The sequence below is a fragment of the Primulina tabacum genome, chromosome 18, assembly GCF_025594145.1.
Source record: "Primulina tabacum isolate GXHZ01 chromosome 18, ASM2559414v2, whole genome shotgun sequence".
In the NCBI taxonomy this organism is placed as follows: Eukaryota; Viridiplantae; Streptophyta; class Magnoliopsida; order Lamiales; family Gesneriaceae; genus Primulina; species Primulina tabacum.
Genome location: NC_134567.1, coordinates 25,327,750 through 25,343,658, shown reverse-complemented (window position 1 = coordinate 25,343,658; position 15,909 = coordinate 25,327,750). Strand labels below are relative to the sequence as shown.

At 33.9% G+C, this 15,909-nt stretch overlaps 2 protein-coding genes across 2 annotated transcripts; one reads left to right on the top strand and one right to left on the bottom strand.

The window, feature by feature from the left end:
* Window positions 1-3,087: 3,087 nt before the first annotated feature.
* On the top strand, window positions 3,088-4,636 carry LOC142533262 (transcription factor MYB16-like). The gene is made up of 3 exons (XM_075639965.1): window positions 3,088-3,308; window positions 3,515-3,644; window positions 3,732-4,636. Exons 1-3 carry the CDS (start codon window positions 3,176-3,178, stop codon window positions 4,462-4,464), a joined length of 996 nt encoding a protein of 331 aa, XP_075496080.1. The 5' UTR covers window positions 3,088-3,175; the 3' UTR covers window positions 4,465-4,636.
* A 5,467-nt stretch (window positions 4,637-10,103) lies between these two features.
* LOC142533070 (serine/threonine-protein kinase VIK-like) lies at window positions 10,104-14,855 on the bottom strand. The gene is made up of 11 exons (XM_075639684.1): window positions 14,498-14,855; window positions 14,200-14,274; window positions 13,569-13,685; window positions 12,653-12,747; window positions 12,229-12,349; window positions 12,060-12,139; window positions 11,604-11,663; window positions 11,389-11,510; window positions 11,210-11,295; window positions 11,014-11,129; window positions 10,104-10,572 (listed from the first exon to the last, which is right to left on the bottom strand). Exons 1-11 carry the CDS (start codon window positions 14,807-14,809, stop codon window positions 10,446-10,448), a joined length of 1,311 nt encoding a protein of 436 aa, XP_075495799.1. The 5' UTR covers window positions 14,810-14,855; the 3' UTR covers window positions 10,104-10,445.
* Between the last annotated feature and the right edge of the window lie 1,054 nt (window positions 14,856-15,909).

Genomic DNA, 15,909 nt, shown 5'->3' with positions numbered 1-15,909 from the left:
ATCAGTAATGAACTTTTAGTCTCAATTGAATACCAAAAATTAGGTTTTAACTCAATATCTATAATTGAATATATAATATGTCTCACATATAAATTATTAATAAACAAATTTTTATATAAAAACAATGATCATTGAATGATGTTGATGAAATTTGGCATCACTTCAACACAATCCACTCAAAATTGAATGAGACAACAACTTTTGATAGATAATATGTAGAGTAAATAGTATGAAAAATTGGATACGCATAGAGTTAATGCTTGGGGTAAAATCTGACTAACAAAATGAAATATTAATGGATATAATAGAAAAGGACCCTTAAAATTTTAATGCAACTCCGGTCCCTTCTATCTCCCAAAATAGAAATAATATATAAATATATTTATGACTGACGTCAAATATTTGCATTTTTTAAAAAAATTTTAAAGAGCATAAAATGCAAATGAATAATAGAAATGTGGTTTATTTTTAAAAAATAATCATTTTTATTATTTAATTTTTTTTGACAACAATGGGTTCAGATCCTTGGAATAATAAAGTAATTTCATATCCACTTTTGAAATTAAATTTCTTGGTTCAAATGCACCCTAAATTATTTCATATGGACAAAACAATCAGGCTCAAGCAAGCTTAAGCTGTTATGTAATTAGCAGGTTTATATTTCAAATGCGGATCATATTTGATTTAATTATGAAAGAACGAAACTTAAATAAGAAATTTGATTTGATTATATTTGATTTAGAATTCCTTTTTTTAAAAAAAAAGTAAAAGAAAGAAATGATAATTTGGAAATTTTGGTGAGCATATGTAATTTAAATTTGAGTTGGGTTGTTATAAAATTTTACTTGTATATGATGTGATTTTATTGTTTTAATTATATTACTCATCCTCTGATATACATATATTATAGTCGTTAAAGGGAAGCCACTCAAACTAATTATTTTAGTATTTTTATGTGCCTGGAAAAAAAATATTCTTTCAATATTTTTACAAATTAATGATAAAAATCTATATCAGCAAATTATTAGAATTTGTTAATAGTCGATGAAATTACATTTTTGGCCTAATTTTTTATCATGTTGTCGGTCAATTCACAATGTTAATATGCTAAATTTCTTTTTCTTTTTTTCGATTTTAGTTTTTTGCACCAGAATGTTGTTGAGACATTAGAAATGTTAGTCATTTCTATTGCCATATCAGAATTTTTTGGAAACACACGTTATTATTTTCCAGAGCTACCTCAGCACTCTGATTAAAATGAATAAAATTAAAAATAAAAGTGCAAATTATTAAAGTAAAAACCGAAAATTGGCCGATAATATGACTGAACTAAAATGAAAAACATACAAGTTACAAAATCAAAAACCGTTTTCCCTTTACAATCTCAAAAATCTCACGACCTTGTAAAGATTACATTGAAATCGTTAACATGAACTAAGAACGAAGTTATCATTCGTTTTAATCCACCATAATTCATTCAATCATTAAAAAAAAAAATTCTAGAAAGATTAAAAAATAGTTCATTCCCCGAGTCAACTAAGTACCAATTATAAGAATTATGAAACTAGATATTTATCCACATTTATTTCTTTCTTCATTATTTTCAAATTATAAGTTACCTCAATTATTCAAATGACTACATTATACAATCTAATTTTAATTAAATTAAAGTTATAAATGATTCAAAATAATAGAGTTATCTTATTGCCCAACGTGCAATGATTTTCTATTCGCCTAATAAATACACCACTCAATATGAGGAGTCCAATTCACCAAAATATGTTCAAATTTTAAACTTAAATTTATACTATATTTGTTGCATGCAAAAATAACATTTATATGTCTTATTTATTTGTTTATCTAATTCTTGTTTCTTTCCACGAGACTTTTTCTCCGAATTAAATCGAAACAATATCTACTCGACATCACCCTAATCCCTCTACAAAATCAAAGGTGGTCCAAGTCTTTAATACCCAAAGGACTTCTCGAACCCACACATATTAAATGAGCCACGCAACTCATGATCATGCGAATTAAATTAGGAGAAATTGAGGCTAATTTTTTTTAAAAAAATTGATGTATAGATTACAGATTCCTAATTTATTTTAAAGAAAATTTAAATTTAAATAAAAAATTATTACAAATGAGAGGTAGTAGAAGTAATAGAACCATATACTATTAAAACAAAATTTACATACTCAAATTTACTTGAAAATTGATACATTTATTTATGACATATATGGTTCGAAATGTGGTTAGACATCCCTCCGACAGAAGGTTTAATATGATTGCCATTTTAGTAAATGTACATAGGGCGTGGACTGTGGTATATTTTGAGTCAGGCAGGGAACTATGATCAATCATTATGTAGAAGAATAAGAAGGGGGAATAAAATATAGGAAAAATAATTTGTAGTCTCTTAACTTGTGTAATTGAAATAATCGATTTTTGGTGTCACGTGTGTCATCATTTGCTGGTGTCACGTCAAATTTCGGACAAAATATGACAATCAAACCAAAAATGGCATAAGTGAGCAGACCAAAAAAAATATTTTTCTTAAAATATACCGAGGGGAATCACCCTGATACATCAAGCCTAACTTGAATCCACAATCTAAAGAGCGAACACCTGATGACAAAGTCGAGATCCAGGAATCGGGAACATGTATGTTTAGATGATAGTTTCAGCGCATCAAAAACTAAATTTTCTAGAAATAGTCATCTTGCACTGCAGCCGTCGCCCTTGGGGTGATTTTTTGATCAGTAATTCGACTATTTCTAATTATTTGCCAAAATTAATTTTTTTGACATCATAAGCGTACATGTATGTATTTATGAGCCGACAGTATTATGTTAGGAAGTTCAAAGTCACATAAATGTTTCCTTCTTTCACGTACACAGCGCATGCAAGCAATTAACTCTGAGATTGAGCAATCATTCAATGACTCTCTGTGGGCTGTGTCATAAAAATATTAGGTCAAAAATTATCGGACTTACTAGTTGTAGTAAAGTACATATTAATTTCTTCACACTTGTATATATATACAACACATCCATTGCATATCTTTCACACCAAACTTAAAATCCCACAAATTAATATTCTAACATTGAATTACTTGTTTTACTGTACATCTTGTGATAGGAATTTTGTTAACCAGTCTGCTTTTAACCCTACCATGGAATTGTCGAACTGCGACGAGAATGTGGAGGTGAAGAAAGGGCCATGGACACGAGAAGAAGACCAAATGTTGGTTTCTCACATTGAGAAGCATGGACATGGGAGCTGGCGCGCGTTGCCTGCAAAAGCCGGTATGGTATTTCTACATGCATGCAACTACTTTATTTGCATCGTCGAGGGGTGCGAATAGAACATGTTATTTGTAGAATCTTGCAGTTTCGAGGATACCCTTCTGCTTTCTCACTTTAAAAAAGAAATTGGAATTAGTTTCTGTAATGCATAAATGCTATATATAATTAGAGTATTATCAAGAAAATTTATGTGTGTGTGAATCTAGGGCTTCAAAGGTGTGGAAAAAGTTGCAGATTGAGGTGGACGAACTATCTAAGACCTGATATCAAGAGAGGAAAGTTCAGCACTCAAGAAGAGAAGGCAATCATTCGACTTCATGCTCTTTTAGGCAACAGGTACTAAATTTAAATCATTATCAGAATATTTATTTTTTGTGAAATAACCAAATCTTATTGCATATATATGTAAATTATTAATTATAGGTGGTCGGCAATAGCAACTCATTTACCAAAAAGAACAAATAATGAGATCAAGAACTACTGGAACACCCGCCTCAAGAAAAGGTTATCTCGAATGGGAATCGACCCGGTAACCCACAAGCCTAAGAACAATCCAGATGGCTCGGTTCAGTCCGCCAACCTCAACCACACGGCTCAATGGGAAACAGCTCGGCTAGAGGCCGAAGCCAGGCTCGTTCGCGAGTCTAAACTTCTGGCCAACCTCCACCTCCACAGAGCCACCGCTCAGCTACCCCAGCTGCCGCCGCCGCCGCAATGTTTAGACGTGCTGAAAGTCTGGCAAGCCAACGCCGCATCCAACAACTTTTTCAAATCAGCCGTCAAGATTCTCGAGTCTCCAACATCCACGCTAAACTTCTCCGGTAACCTGACTACGGTCCCAACAGCTGGTCCCAACGGCGACATACTGATGGTGAACGACGTTGTTTCGATGAGCAACTCTGGTGCATGTGGGCTTGGAAAAATCAATGGCAAAACGGGGAATTCAGTTCACCTTCATGACAACAATATAACGTACTCCGTGGATCACAATTACAACACAGGTTCATTAACCGATCTCGTGTCTGTTAATTTTAACCCCGTATGCTACGAAGACAACATGGTCACTACAATTTTAGGAGAACTTGAGGATTACAAGAGTTATTGGAACGACTTGTTGAATCTGGTGAGCTCGCCGGTGGAATCACCGGTATTTTAAGGCTGATTCGTTTGCGAAAAAGGATATGACTTCTATTAGATGGCGTGGTTTTATTTCTACGTTTTTGTATCAAGATTTGCCAATAAAAACGTTTATAATATCAGGTCTTAGAATCAAGGTGCTCAATTATGGGATTTGATGTAAGCTTGCTTTAATTTACTAGCTATATTGTCCTAAAAGTTAGATTAATCTGGCTATATACTTCGAAAAAAAATTGTTTATCATAAAAGTACCGTATAATTGAGGAATTGTGTGTTTCAGATTTAAGTGTTGAATGTTATGTCTTAATACTTAAGATAACAAACATAAAACAAAATAATTTAACATATAAATCTTTACGTAAATAAATCGAGACACAAATAATTATGCAAAAGTGTGCCTCGGAGAAAAATATTCACTAGAAAATAGTAAATTTACATACCAAAAGAATATTAGTGAATAACAAAAAAATAATAATTCACACATCAAGAAAGCAAATTGCAGCCTTAATTTCTATCATCGGAAATAACCAAACACAATGGATGCAAATTCTATGAAACCAAAATTCAGATGAGCAAACAATTCTCTAACAACACTTTAATTAAGTGTTGTCCTCGAATGTCTTCAATACTCAACGGCAACACAGTAAAAACACGAAAAAAATTAATGACTCGATTTTTCAGAAGCAACACATGGGTTCTCTGTTCTTCCTTGCTCTCTCTCTTCGTCTCTCTACTTTGTAGTATCTATCCTTCAATATATATATAGTCTCTTTAATCTATAGATGATTTTTTGAATAGATACTTACAAAACATGGAAACTAGGGTTTTATTAAAAAATAAATTCTTTAACATAAAAAAATCATATCTAGAATTAATGTAAATCTTATCGTAACTAACTTTATTCTAGAAAATCAAAATTCATGTAAAAAAAAAGAAAAATAATTTAAGAATAAATTATTTCGCCAAGATATGTTTTCCTTTCATACTTAATTTGTTCTTCAGGACTGTGATATTTCAACTGTAATTTATTTGACAATTGTAACATCGTACGTATGGAACACTGAAAATCAATTTGAGAAGAATTTTCTCTTTCTGTGTAAGATGAGTTCCACGTGGTACTATCGAATGAGATTATGTATAGATGTCCAGCAAAATGACTCGAGGACATGAATTAAACACGTTGTAAGAGAGTGTCGGGATGTTTATGTGAAGTGTAAGGCCCGAGAATTTTATCCTATTAATCTGAAATGATTTGGGGATAATTGATATGATTATAGACGGAAAGGATCGGACCGGGAAAGACGAGATAATGCATGAAAATGTGCGAGGAACAGTAGCCCTCGTGCATATGCGCGCATATGCGCGACATGGGCAAAGGACCTCGCGCATATGCGCGAAGTGAGTGCGCGACCTGTAAAAGCGAAGTCCAGAGGACCTCGCGCATATGCGCGGAGATGAGTCGCGCATATGCGCGAGCTGCCGAGAAGCTTATCCACGAGACCCGTAGGTCTCGCGCATATGCGCCGATATTAGTCGCGCATATGCGCGAGACGTGCAGTAGGCACATCGAGCCACTTGGCTTATTGCATGTGCGTGGATGTATATATATATACGCCTTTATATTTCAATCCGTCCGTCAGATTTTGAATCCGACTTCGGTACTGTGTTCCTATCGACGTAGACTACGACTGGACGTAAGTTTTGCTACGTTTTAATATGTTTTGAAATTATGGTGTTGTCAAAATCTAATATGATTCATATATGATGTTCTTGTCATGTTAGACATCGTATAATCGAAACCGGACTGAAGAATAGATACCATATGGAATTGTTATGATTTTCAGAGTTAAGTTGATTGAGATTTGATATCAGAATTGAATTATTACCGATTATGAGATGTTAGAATTGATATCTGACTGAGATGATATTGCTGGGTATATTGAGACTATGACGTTGTGCTGTTGAAACAGAATTTGATTGAATTCTGATTATATCCAGTATTGTTTGAGTGGTGTACTGATACCGTACCCTCGATATTGTTATTGTCAGATTGAGTATTGACAGGCTTTGAGTTTGAGACTTCGACAGAGTCAGAGTATCAGAAAGAAAGGTATAAATTAATGTTGAGTTGGGATTGCACAACTCGAGTGAGGTTTGACTCGAGTTTCCCTAAATCACATACTTAGTTTATTGCACTGATATTTGTAATTGATGAGATTGATGTTTGTAGTCTATTGATTTATAGCCACTGCATGTATTGACTACTGATTCGCTAGTCATCGGCTGATTCTCCTAGTTATTGTATGCATGTATTGACTGCTGATTCGCTAGTCATTGGCTGATTCGCCAAGTTACCGGCTGATTCGTCTTGCTATCGGCTGATTCGCCTAGTCCCTGACTGATTCGTCTAATTATTGGGTGATTTGCTTAATCCTTGACTGATTCGTCAATTCTGTGGCTGTTTCGCCCAGACACTGGATATAGGAATTATATCGATGTCGTTTAGGGTTGAGTCATTCCTATCGACTGAGATTCGATATAATTCTCAATATTCAAAACCGGGATCCCTAGATTAGGAATGAGTCGAGTCTGAGACGACGCGTTGTTTGAGTCAAGTCTGATACGACTAGTTGATTTACAGTTTGGATATCATACATATTTGTTGATTGGCTGCATGTGAAGGATATTTGTTATATGCTTTTGTATATGTTTTTATATGATTGCATGTTTACATTGTTTATACTGGGATTTATTCTCACCGGAGTTATCCGGCTGTAGTCTTGTTTTGTATGTGTGCATGACAACAGGTGGGACAGGTTCGGGGTTGAGAAGATGAAGAGAGATCGTGATTAGAGTGGAGGCTCCGGACTTGGATTAGAGATAGGGTTGGACACTTGATATTAGCTGTTAAACCTTAGTTGAATAAATGTATGTAGTACAAGACTTGTACTTTTATACTGAGATATATATATGTTTTATTTCATTACGTTCCGCATTTAAAAAAAAATTTAGACCCTGTTTTATAATTGATTAATTAGTCTCAATGATGATTAAGAACATGATTAGCGTCCGGGTCCCCACATGAAGCCTATCTACTCTTAAATCAAGAATCGGTAAATTTAAATAGAATTTTATGTTCGACCAATTCAATCCTCGATTGGTCTTTCTTAATCTCAAACCGATGAGCAAATGTTGAATTTTATGTTCGACCAAACCAAATTCTCCCAAAATATCATTAAAGTCTCTCCTCCTGCATTTGAAACCGCCTCTTCAAAACCAAGAAGGAAATAGAAGAAGTTTGTTGTTGACGACGGGATGAAGGCATCACAAATAAACATTGAACGAAGACTAAAAATGAAATGCCTCGCAAATTTTAATTATGTGTAATTTTATTTTGTTTTAATTGTGTGAGCAATTTTATTTTGTTTTTTTATACAAAGTTATTGAATATAATAAAAAAAATTAATATTTCAACATCATCTCATCATTTAAAAAAAATGAGATGCAATTAACAACATTTTATCTCACTAATTTCATATCATAATTGAAAATTCTCTGTGAAGATATTATTACATGCTTATTATAGCTTAGATCATATCCAATTTATAAAATTTAAATAGTCAAGGCACGTATTTTTTTCCTCTATAAATAAACGACTTTAGATCCAATTGTATCTTATTCAGGTACGAAATACGTAAACCTGAGGAGGAAAACGAGAGAGAGATAACTAGGCGAGAAAAATAGGGAAAAGATGGAAAAATTATAAAGAAAAGAAGATATTATAAAAAATTTGAATTATTTTCAAAATATCCTCCAATCAGAGACGGATTCATTTGAAGGCTATACTAGGCTGTAGCCCAGCCCACTTTTTTTTTTTTTACTTATGTTATAATTTCAATCCACCCACCAATCTCCTAGTCTTCTCCTAGTTTAGCCCAGTACATTTACATGGATGAGACCAAATTTAGCCATAATAACTTCTCAATTGGGTCCTGCAAATGCCTGTAAAGATCAAATCATATCCTAAAAATATTTATTTACCTTTTTTTTTGGTTTGATATTGAAAGATCAAGCGTTAGTTCCATTCTTAATTTCTTATCAAATAATTGTTCCCATGGACCCTGATGGACTGAATAAATTTGTTTTATGGAATAAATTTTTTGAGGTAAATAGCTTGCATCTAAATTTTGTTTTGTGGAATAAATTTTTTGAGGTAAATAAAGAAGTAGGAACCATTTTTACAAATACGAAATCTTATGTGAGAATGGCTTACATATCAATTTGATGAGTCATTAATTGGTTATTGCTTGAATATTTGTTTATGAGCAATTGATTCTTGAGTCTTGATTGTTTGTTGTTGAGTCGTTGATTGACTATTACTTGTTTATTTGTTTGATAATTATTTTATTATTTATAAAGTATTATAACTTGAACTATTTCAAAATGGAACATCAATCTACTGCAAAGAAAGGAGTTTAATAATGATTTTAATGATGAAACATCAACTTGAACTATTTGTTTAATGATAATATTTGCAAGCTTGGAACGAAGTTTTATCCTGGAGATTTCAACAATTGACTGAGAGTGGACGGTCAAATGTTTACATTATGTTGACTAGATTGATTCATCTTGTTTTGACATTACATGTGTCTACCATCACTACTGAGCGAGCTTTTTCAGCAATGAAGTATGTGAAAACGGCACTTCGCAATAAAATGGAGGATGAATTTCTTGCCGAGTGTTTGACACTCTATATTGAATGAGATTTAGCTAAACTTATAGATGTAAATTTTATTATTGTTGAATTTTATTTTTAAAATCTCGTATGACACAATTTTGTTGAACAATATAATGTAATTTTTTTTAATAATATATAACTTATCATATTGAGTTCAAGCCTCCCTTATATCATATTTCTGGATCCATCCCTGTCTCCAATAACTACGAGGTCCTTTGCAAAATCATTCAGCCGAAAAATTTTTTTTAAGCCAAATCGTTGAGAACCTATACCTAGAAGTAGGTTTCAAGTACGAATCTGGCAACTGGACAAAGATAAAATTAAAAAAAAAAAAAAAAATAGGTCAGTTATAAAACACATACACAAACTGTGTGCCCCATCGCTAGTATATATTACAGATAGATGTGTGTGTGAGACGTGCATACGTATTTTTTAAGACAAAAATTTATGTGAGACGATCGCACATGGTCATATTTTGTGAGACGGATCTCTTATTTAAATCATCCATGAAAAAATATTACTTGTTATACTAAGAGTATTACTTTTTATTATGAATATCGGTAGGATTGACCCGTCGCACAGATAAAGATTCGTGAGACCGTCTCACAAAAAACCTACTCATTTTTGGGATATAAAAGGAAATATACTAAGACGAGCATATGGCATGATGTGGTTGCAACTCAGTGTTTTAATTTGACTTCTAAGCCCAACCGACCATCCTCGCTCAACACAATCGGCAGAGACTATGCTCCACCAGGTGGAGCTTTTAACCATTGGATTAGTATGGGGCCCAACAATAGGTCCCTTCTGATCTCCAACGCATAGCACTGATGGCACAAGAAAAGTGAAGAATCGATAAGAGCTAATACTATTAGTGTTTGAGAAATATCTAAATTTAGGATGCAAATCAACAAAAAAAATTGGAATTGCGCAATAATCTTGTTCAAATCTGATAACATGAACATATTTTATCAACATAATTCACATTTTAGCCCAACATATAGAAACACCTGTTTAAAATTACTTGATCTAGAACCAACGGAAAAATGAGACTTTCTGTAAAAATGAACATGGAGACCAGAAACTGAGAAATCTAAGGCCAAGATTTAGACATTTTTAAAATCACAAATCACAGAGCAAAATGACCTAGGCAAGTATAAGAGTGAATCCACAATCCTTCTCCCCGGTTTATGGTCGAAATGAAACGTTGATCGATATGCAATCATGATGTCTTTGATACCTTGTTCTTCTTGTATTTCACATCAGGATGCAAATATGTTCCAGTGATGATCAGACGGTAGTATTTCCTTAATTTTTTCGAGTCTCTTCAGAATCTCCAAGAAGGAAGGTCTCTTGTTCATGTCTGGTGCCCAGCACTGTTCTGTTAACCTGAACAATTTGCAGACTCGGGGATCAGGATAGAAAAATTCTAGTTACTTTCAGTGCAACGATAGGGGTAAAGAAAACACACTAGAAAATAGTAGAGATGGCAGATGGTGAAGATAATAACATCGTAACTAAATGCGTAAGATGAACTGGGTAGTGGACCATTAGTACCTTCCAAGAAGATTGATGAACTGTTATGAAAGTTTTAGGATTTGGTTATCTCTAAATCTTGAATATCAAAGACAGCGCAATGGAGACAACTAAATCCATGTAGACAACCTAACTATGTTGGACTAAGGCTTGAATGGTGATTGCTAAAAATAACCAATTTTGGATCATTTTTATCGGTGAATTTCGATGCTATAATGCTCTTTTTTTTCACCATAAATATCGCTACATTGTCTATTACTGGATCCCAAGGTATTGGATTCTATAGCTACTTACTCTCTCAAGTCGGGAATAAAACTTTTAGCCCTAAAAAGTGGCCTGTGTCCTTCTGCCACATATCGAGCTGCTTCATATGGTTCATAGTTCGACAATGGAGGCTCTCCTTCAAGCATCTGCAACAAGATACAATCAATATCACTTATGATTTAATGAAGTTTACTCAATCATACACCACGGCAGAAATCAAATTTACCTCGTATAGTATCATTGCGAAAGAGAAAACATCGACCTTCTTATCATATTTTCGGTGCTTGAAGACCTCAGGTGCCATGTAACGGTCTATTGAAGTAAAAAGATTACACATTACTAGTTATCAACGATCATCTAAAACCCCCAGCTGTGTATAAAATTGTTCTTATAAAAGTTGCTTACAGCTCCCAGTCTCGCCAGTCATTTTGTACACATCATGAGCATGTTGTACTCTAATGAGCTTGCTCAACCCAAAATCTCCTACTTTTAAATGGTCAGCATTCGTGTTGACAAGTAGAACATTCCTGGAAAGTTACCATATTTAGAGAGACTCTAATTGCATGCGCTGTGAATGCTGTCTTTGTTGATAAAGTCATTTTACGTAGCGAAAGACCAACCTTGGTTTTAGATCTCTGTGTATTACAACATTTGGTTCACTGTGGAGATATGCCATGCCTCTGTCCAAACAAGATGGTAGTGATCAGACACCTTAATGCACATTTTGATGATGTTGAATGAAGAAAGTAAATAAGAATGTTTCATACTTCTGTAAGCACACATATCTAATGTTTTCAATATAATCACACACATTTGGACTTTTCATGGACAACATTCAGCTCCAATGCGCATAGTACGCCATAAACCGCAAATAAAGACATAAATAACTAGAGAAGAAAAATCAACTTCAATCTCACTTTATGTGGTCCCGGTCCCCTATGAGTTCCCTTTGCATTTAAAAATGAGTATCAGGCAAAAGACTTTCATTGACATAAAGGATTGAGATATGAGGTTTTCTTTAAAGACCATGATTTCACTAAACAGAAATAAAATGTATAGAATAATTCCAATTGTACCTGGCAATATCTAGAGCAAAGTTTATTGCTGTTGACGGATTCAGCGCCCCTTTTTCCTTCAGATGCTGATGAAGATCACCCTATAAAAGAATGTCATAAGAGAACCCACAGTAAGAATATTTGAAAGTGAAATGATACCTCTAAAGGGGTAAAAAAATCATTCATTCACCCCTCTCAAGTACTCTGTAATTAACATTAGGGGCTTCTTCTCGGTAACAGCTCCTAGAAATTGGACAATATTTGGATGACGAAGCTTCACTAGCAAATTGACCTCGTGTCTGAAGTCCTGACTGAATTTAGGGCAAGAGACACAGTAATTCACCATAAGCCAGGAAGAAAAGGTGAAAGTACAGAGCTATAACATGTACTACTGTGGTGACTAAGAAAGCTTTCAATTATTAGAACTCCATAAAAAAAAGATCAATCCAAGAGATTTAGCATGTGAATAAGATCGCTAGATACTATCACGAAGTTCCACAAACATCAAACAGGTATGAAAAAGGGGCTAATATTCAAATTAAAGCATCTAATATCCATTAAAAAGGGGAGAGAATGGGAAGTTAGATATTGTGAGATGAAGTCAAGACACATACATCACTAATTTGTCATCTGAAAGGCTTGGGAGAATGCGTTTGACAGCTATTGGTGTTCCACGCCAAGATACTTTTAGTATCTCACCAAAAGACCCCTACCAATATCAGCTGTCATCAGCAACAATGAGCTTTATAGACAGAAATCAAATATTATATGCATTTGAAGTGGTGATCAACAACTACAACTGATGGATCACCAAAAAAGTGTACACAAAATTATAAAAATCAAGCAGCTACTAGAAATAAAAGTTTAAGGTACTTAGGTAGTGTTTGTAAATGTTTAAAAAATGTGATTATGGATTTTTCCTTTACAAAGTTGCAAAACTTTATAACGGAAAAGTTTATGATCATTTTTTAAAACATTTGCAAACACTACCATAGAACCACACTATAGCCTTGATTTTTTTTGACCCACCACCTGCTGCCCCTAAAATCCATATCTATGAGAAAAAAGGAAATGGCACGTTGCAGAAATAAAGGAAATTGTTCAACAGAGAAAACATAACAAGCTCATTAAGGTCAACATAACATGGTTAATATGATATCATGTTATGAGAATACACAATAAACACTGTAGGATCAGAAATATTTGAATCCTACGAAGATAAACCTTGACGCAAACTCCTTTAGAAATATAAACCAATAAAGAAATCCTCGTATTCAATTAGGTATGGCGTGGATTTCAACAGTAAATATCATGCTTCATTAGAAATGTTCCACTTGGTAAAAATTAAAAACTATATTCAAACTTAAATATTGTGAAGAGAAAAAAAATGCAGATTTTATGATTGAACACATTGTAAATATCAAAATTTATTGAGTTCCGTCCAGCAAAGAAAATCGAGTTATTCTATAAGCTTGTTACAGAAAGCGAGTGATGATTGGTCGATAGCTTGTTGTGTAAATAAATACAGACCTTCCCGATGAGAACTGCGCCTGAGAAGTCCAGCTCAGTTGGGTCAATCTCCCAGTCACAATTCTTCGGAAGAGGAGGCGGCACAGGCCTTGGTTCAAAATGACTTCCATTCTGTCCCTGTAACATGCCCGAAGGATTTATCCATATGGAGAGGAAGCCAAGAAAGTACAAAAACTAATTTTACTCTTAAAAAAGGAACATAATTTGAAATTCAACTAATTTGAGCATGTTTCACAAATCTCGTAGCCACCTTGAAGGGTTACAAAATGTCATTTCCACAGAAAAATAAAAAATTCTAGGGGCATATATGTAAACCTAGTGAAAAATCCTGCATCTCTCCACTTACAAGCAGGAGCCGAGATTGCCTCGCGATGATTTCAGTGTTTCAGTCTCAAAAAAATTCACAAATACAAAGATAAACTCAATAACGAGGATTGACACATACATAAGAAGGTAAAACCCCTATGCCTCAAACAATGGACTTGAAAAAGATAACATTTTCGGAAACTACTAAAGAAATACTTAAGAGAAATAATGAACAAATAAAGAAGTTAATATGATAGCATTCCAGTAATTGTAAGTCTTTTGTTCACAGCAGGAATGAAATAAAATCATCAAGCCTTGAACTTACATAAGATAGGCCACCATAAGACTTCAACAATTCAATCATGGCAAATCTTTTTGCTCCTTCGGCATCAGCTAAAGGCTGTTTCACAAATACAAAGAGCGGAGAGCTAACATTTATTAAAAACAGCACAAAATTACCGATCGAATAAATTAGTGCTAAAGCTCGACGGTCTTCATCAGCCAATAGAATTAAAGATAAGGTCATAGACAAAATGATCACCAAAATACTCGAGCCAGAAGTCAAAAATTATCACGTACGCATTAACTGTACAGGAACGTGAACCTAGTCATTAAAAACTCACGGTATTCTTCCATCGATCTTGAGCGTTGACGTCAGCTTCATGTTCCAGAAGACACTTGCCGACGTCGATCCATCCGTGAATTGCAGCCACATGGAGCGGAGTTCGATTATCATAGTCTCTAGCGTGCACCAGAGATCGATCCTCCTCCAGCAACTTTCTGACCGCGGCGGCCTCATTCTGGTGAGCGTGCCATAGAATTAGAGACGTCCGGCTCACCCGTGCCTTCTCTTTCTTCTTCTCCCTCTCCCCCGCCCTGGATGACAGCGGCGGCTGCGCATCAGAATGGCCCGAGCTACCTTCGCTTCCACTCATGGGTATTTAGATGATTAGATCAATGTTTCCTTTTCTCAGACCTTTTTCTGTATATACGTAGTTTACTTTTTTTCATGCTATGTTTATATATAATATACTATAAATTAATTTAATAACATAATAGTATTTCAACCATTTTTAAACAATTAACTCTTCCAATTTAGATTAACTATAATAAATTTCAAATAACGAGTGAACTTTAAATATTTCATAATTAATATAAAATATTATATAATATAAACAATGAATTTGAATTAAATGAGGTTACTTATTCAAACAACAAAAATATTTATGGAAATCTTCTGTCAAAGTGTTGAAATTAATAAGGCAAAAACTTGTATGAGACGATCTCACGGGTCGTATTTGTGAGACGGATCTCTTATTTGGGTCATCCATGGAAAAGTATTATTTTTTATGCCAAGTGTATTACTTTTTAGTGTGAATATCAATTGGGTTGATCCGTCTCACAGATAAAGATCCGTGATATCGTCTGAGACCTACTCAATTAATAAAGATCCTCCACTGAATTTCCATAACCGTTTACTTTTTCAAAAATTCAAAATCATAATTTTTCGTAGAAAAATTAAAAGTTTAACAACAGTTACCTAGAGTTTCCTTCATTCGAAAATATTGGAGTTATAATTTATAAGTGATTAGCCGACAAAAGAAATATGGGCCATAGCTTATTAGATTTACTATTTTTATCCAGTTGGATTGTCTTTGACACACGCAATGAGTTGGACATTTCCTTGGATGAGTAGTCGTGATGAATTTATTATTTAATTTTAATATGACCAAATTATTATTATTATTATTATTATTGTTATTATTATTATATATATGTATGTATATGTATGTAGAGTAGATTACAAGAAACACCACAAATGTGCTTCAAAGTGATAATCGTAACCCGGATGACTTCTGATCATAATTTGAGTTCGACTTCGAAACTCAATTATAATAAATGAAATTAATATCTATCACGAGAGCATTGTCACAGTCTTTTTTCAACATCATGACTTCTACACGTTATGCCTTCGACATCTCCAGCCAAGCCAAGTCCATGTGCTCTTAACACTTATCCAACCATTACAAGAAAA

Bases quoted from the DNA above. Each gene is read 5' to 3' on its own strand.
- LOC142533262 (XM_075639965.1), top strand. From the start codon at position 3,176: ATGGAATTGTCGAACTGCGACGAGAATGTGGAGGTGAAGAAAGGGCCA. The intron at 3,309-3,514 runs GTATGGTATTTC...GTGTGAATCTAG, and splicing joins CGCGTTGCCTGCAAAAGCCG to GGCTTCAAAGGTGTGGAAAA. The intron at 3,645-3,731 runs GTACTAAATTTA...TATTAATTATAG, and splicing joins CATGCTCTTTTAGGCAACAG to GTGGTCGGCAATAGCAACTC.
- LOC142533070 (XM_075639684.1), bottom strand. From the start codon at position 14,809: ATGAGTGGAAGCGAAGGTAGCTCGGGCCATTCTGATGCGCAGCCGCCG. The intron at 12,350-12,652 runs GTATGTGTCTTG...CCCTAAATTCAG, and splicing joins TCAGATGACAAATTAGTGAT to TCAGGACTTCAGACACGAGG. The intron at 11,130-11,209 runs GTAAATTTGATT...ATCTTGTTGCAG, and splicing joins TCGCAATGATACTATACGAG to ATGCTTGAAGGAGAGCCTCC.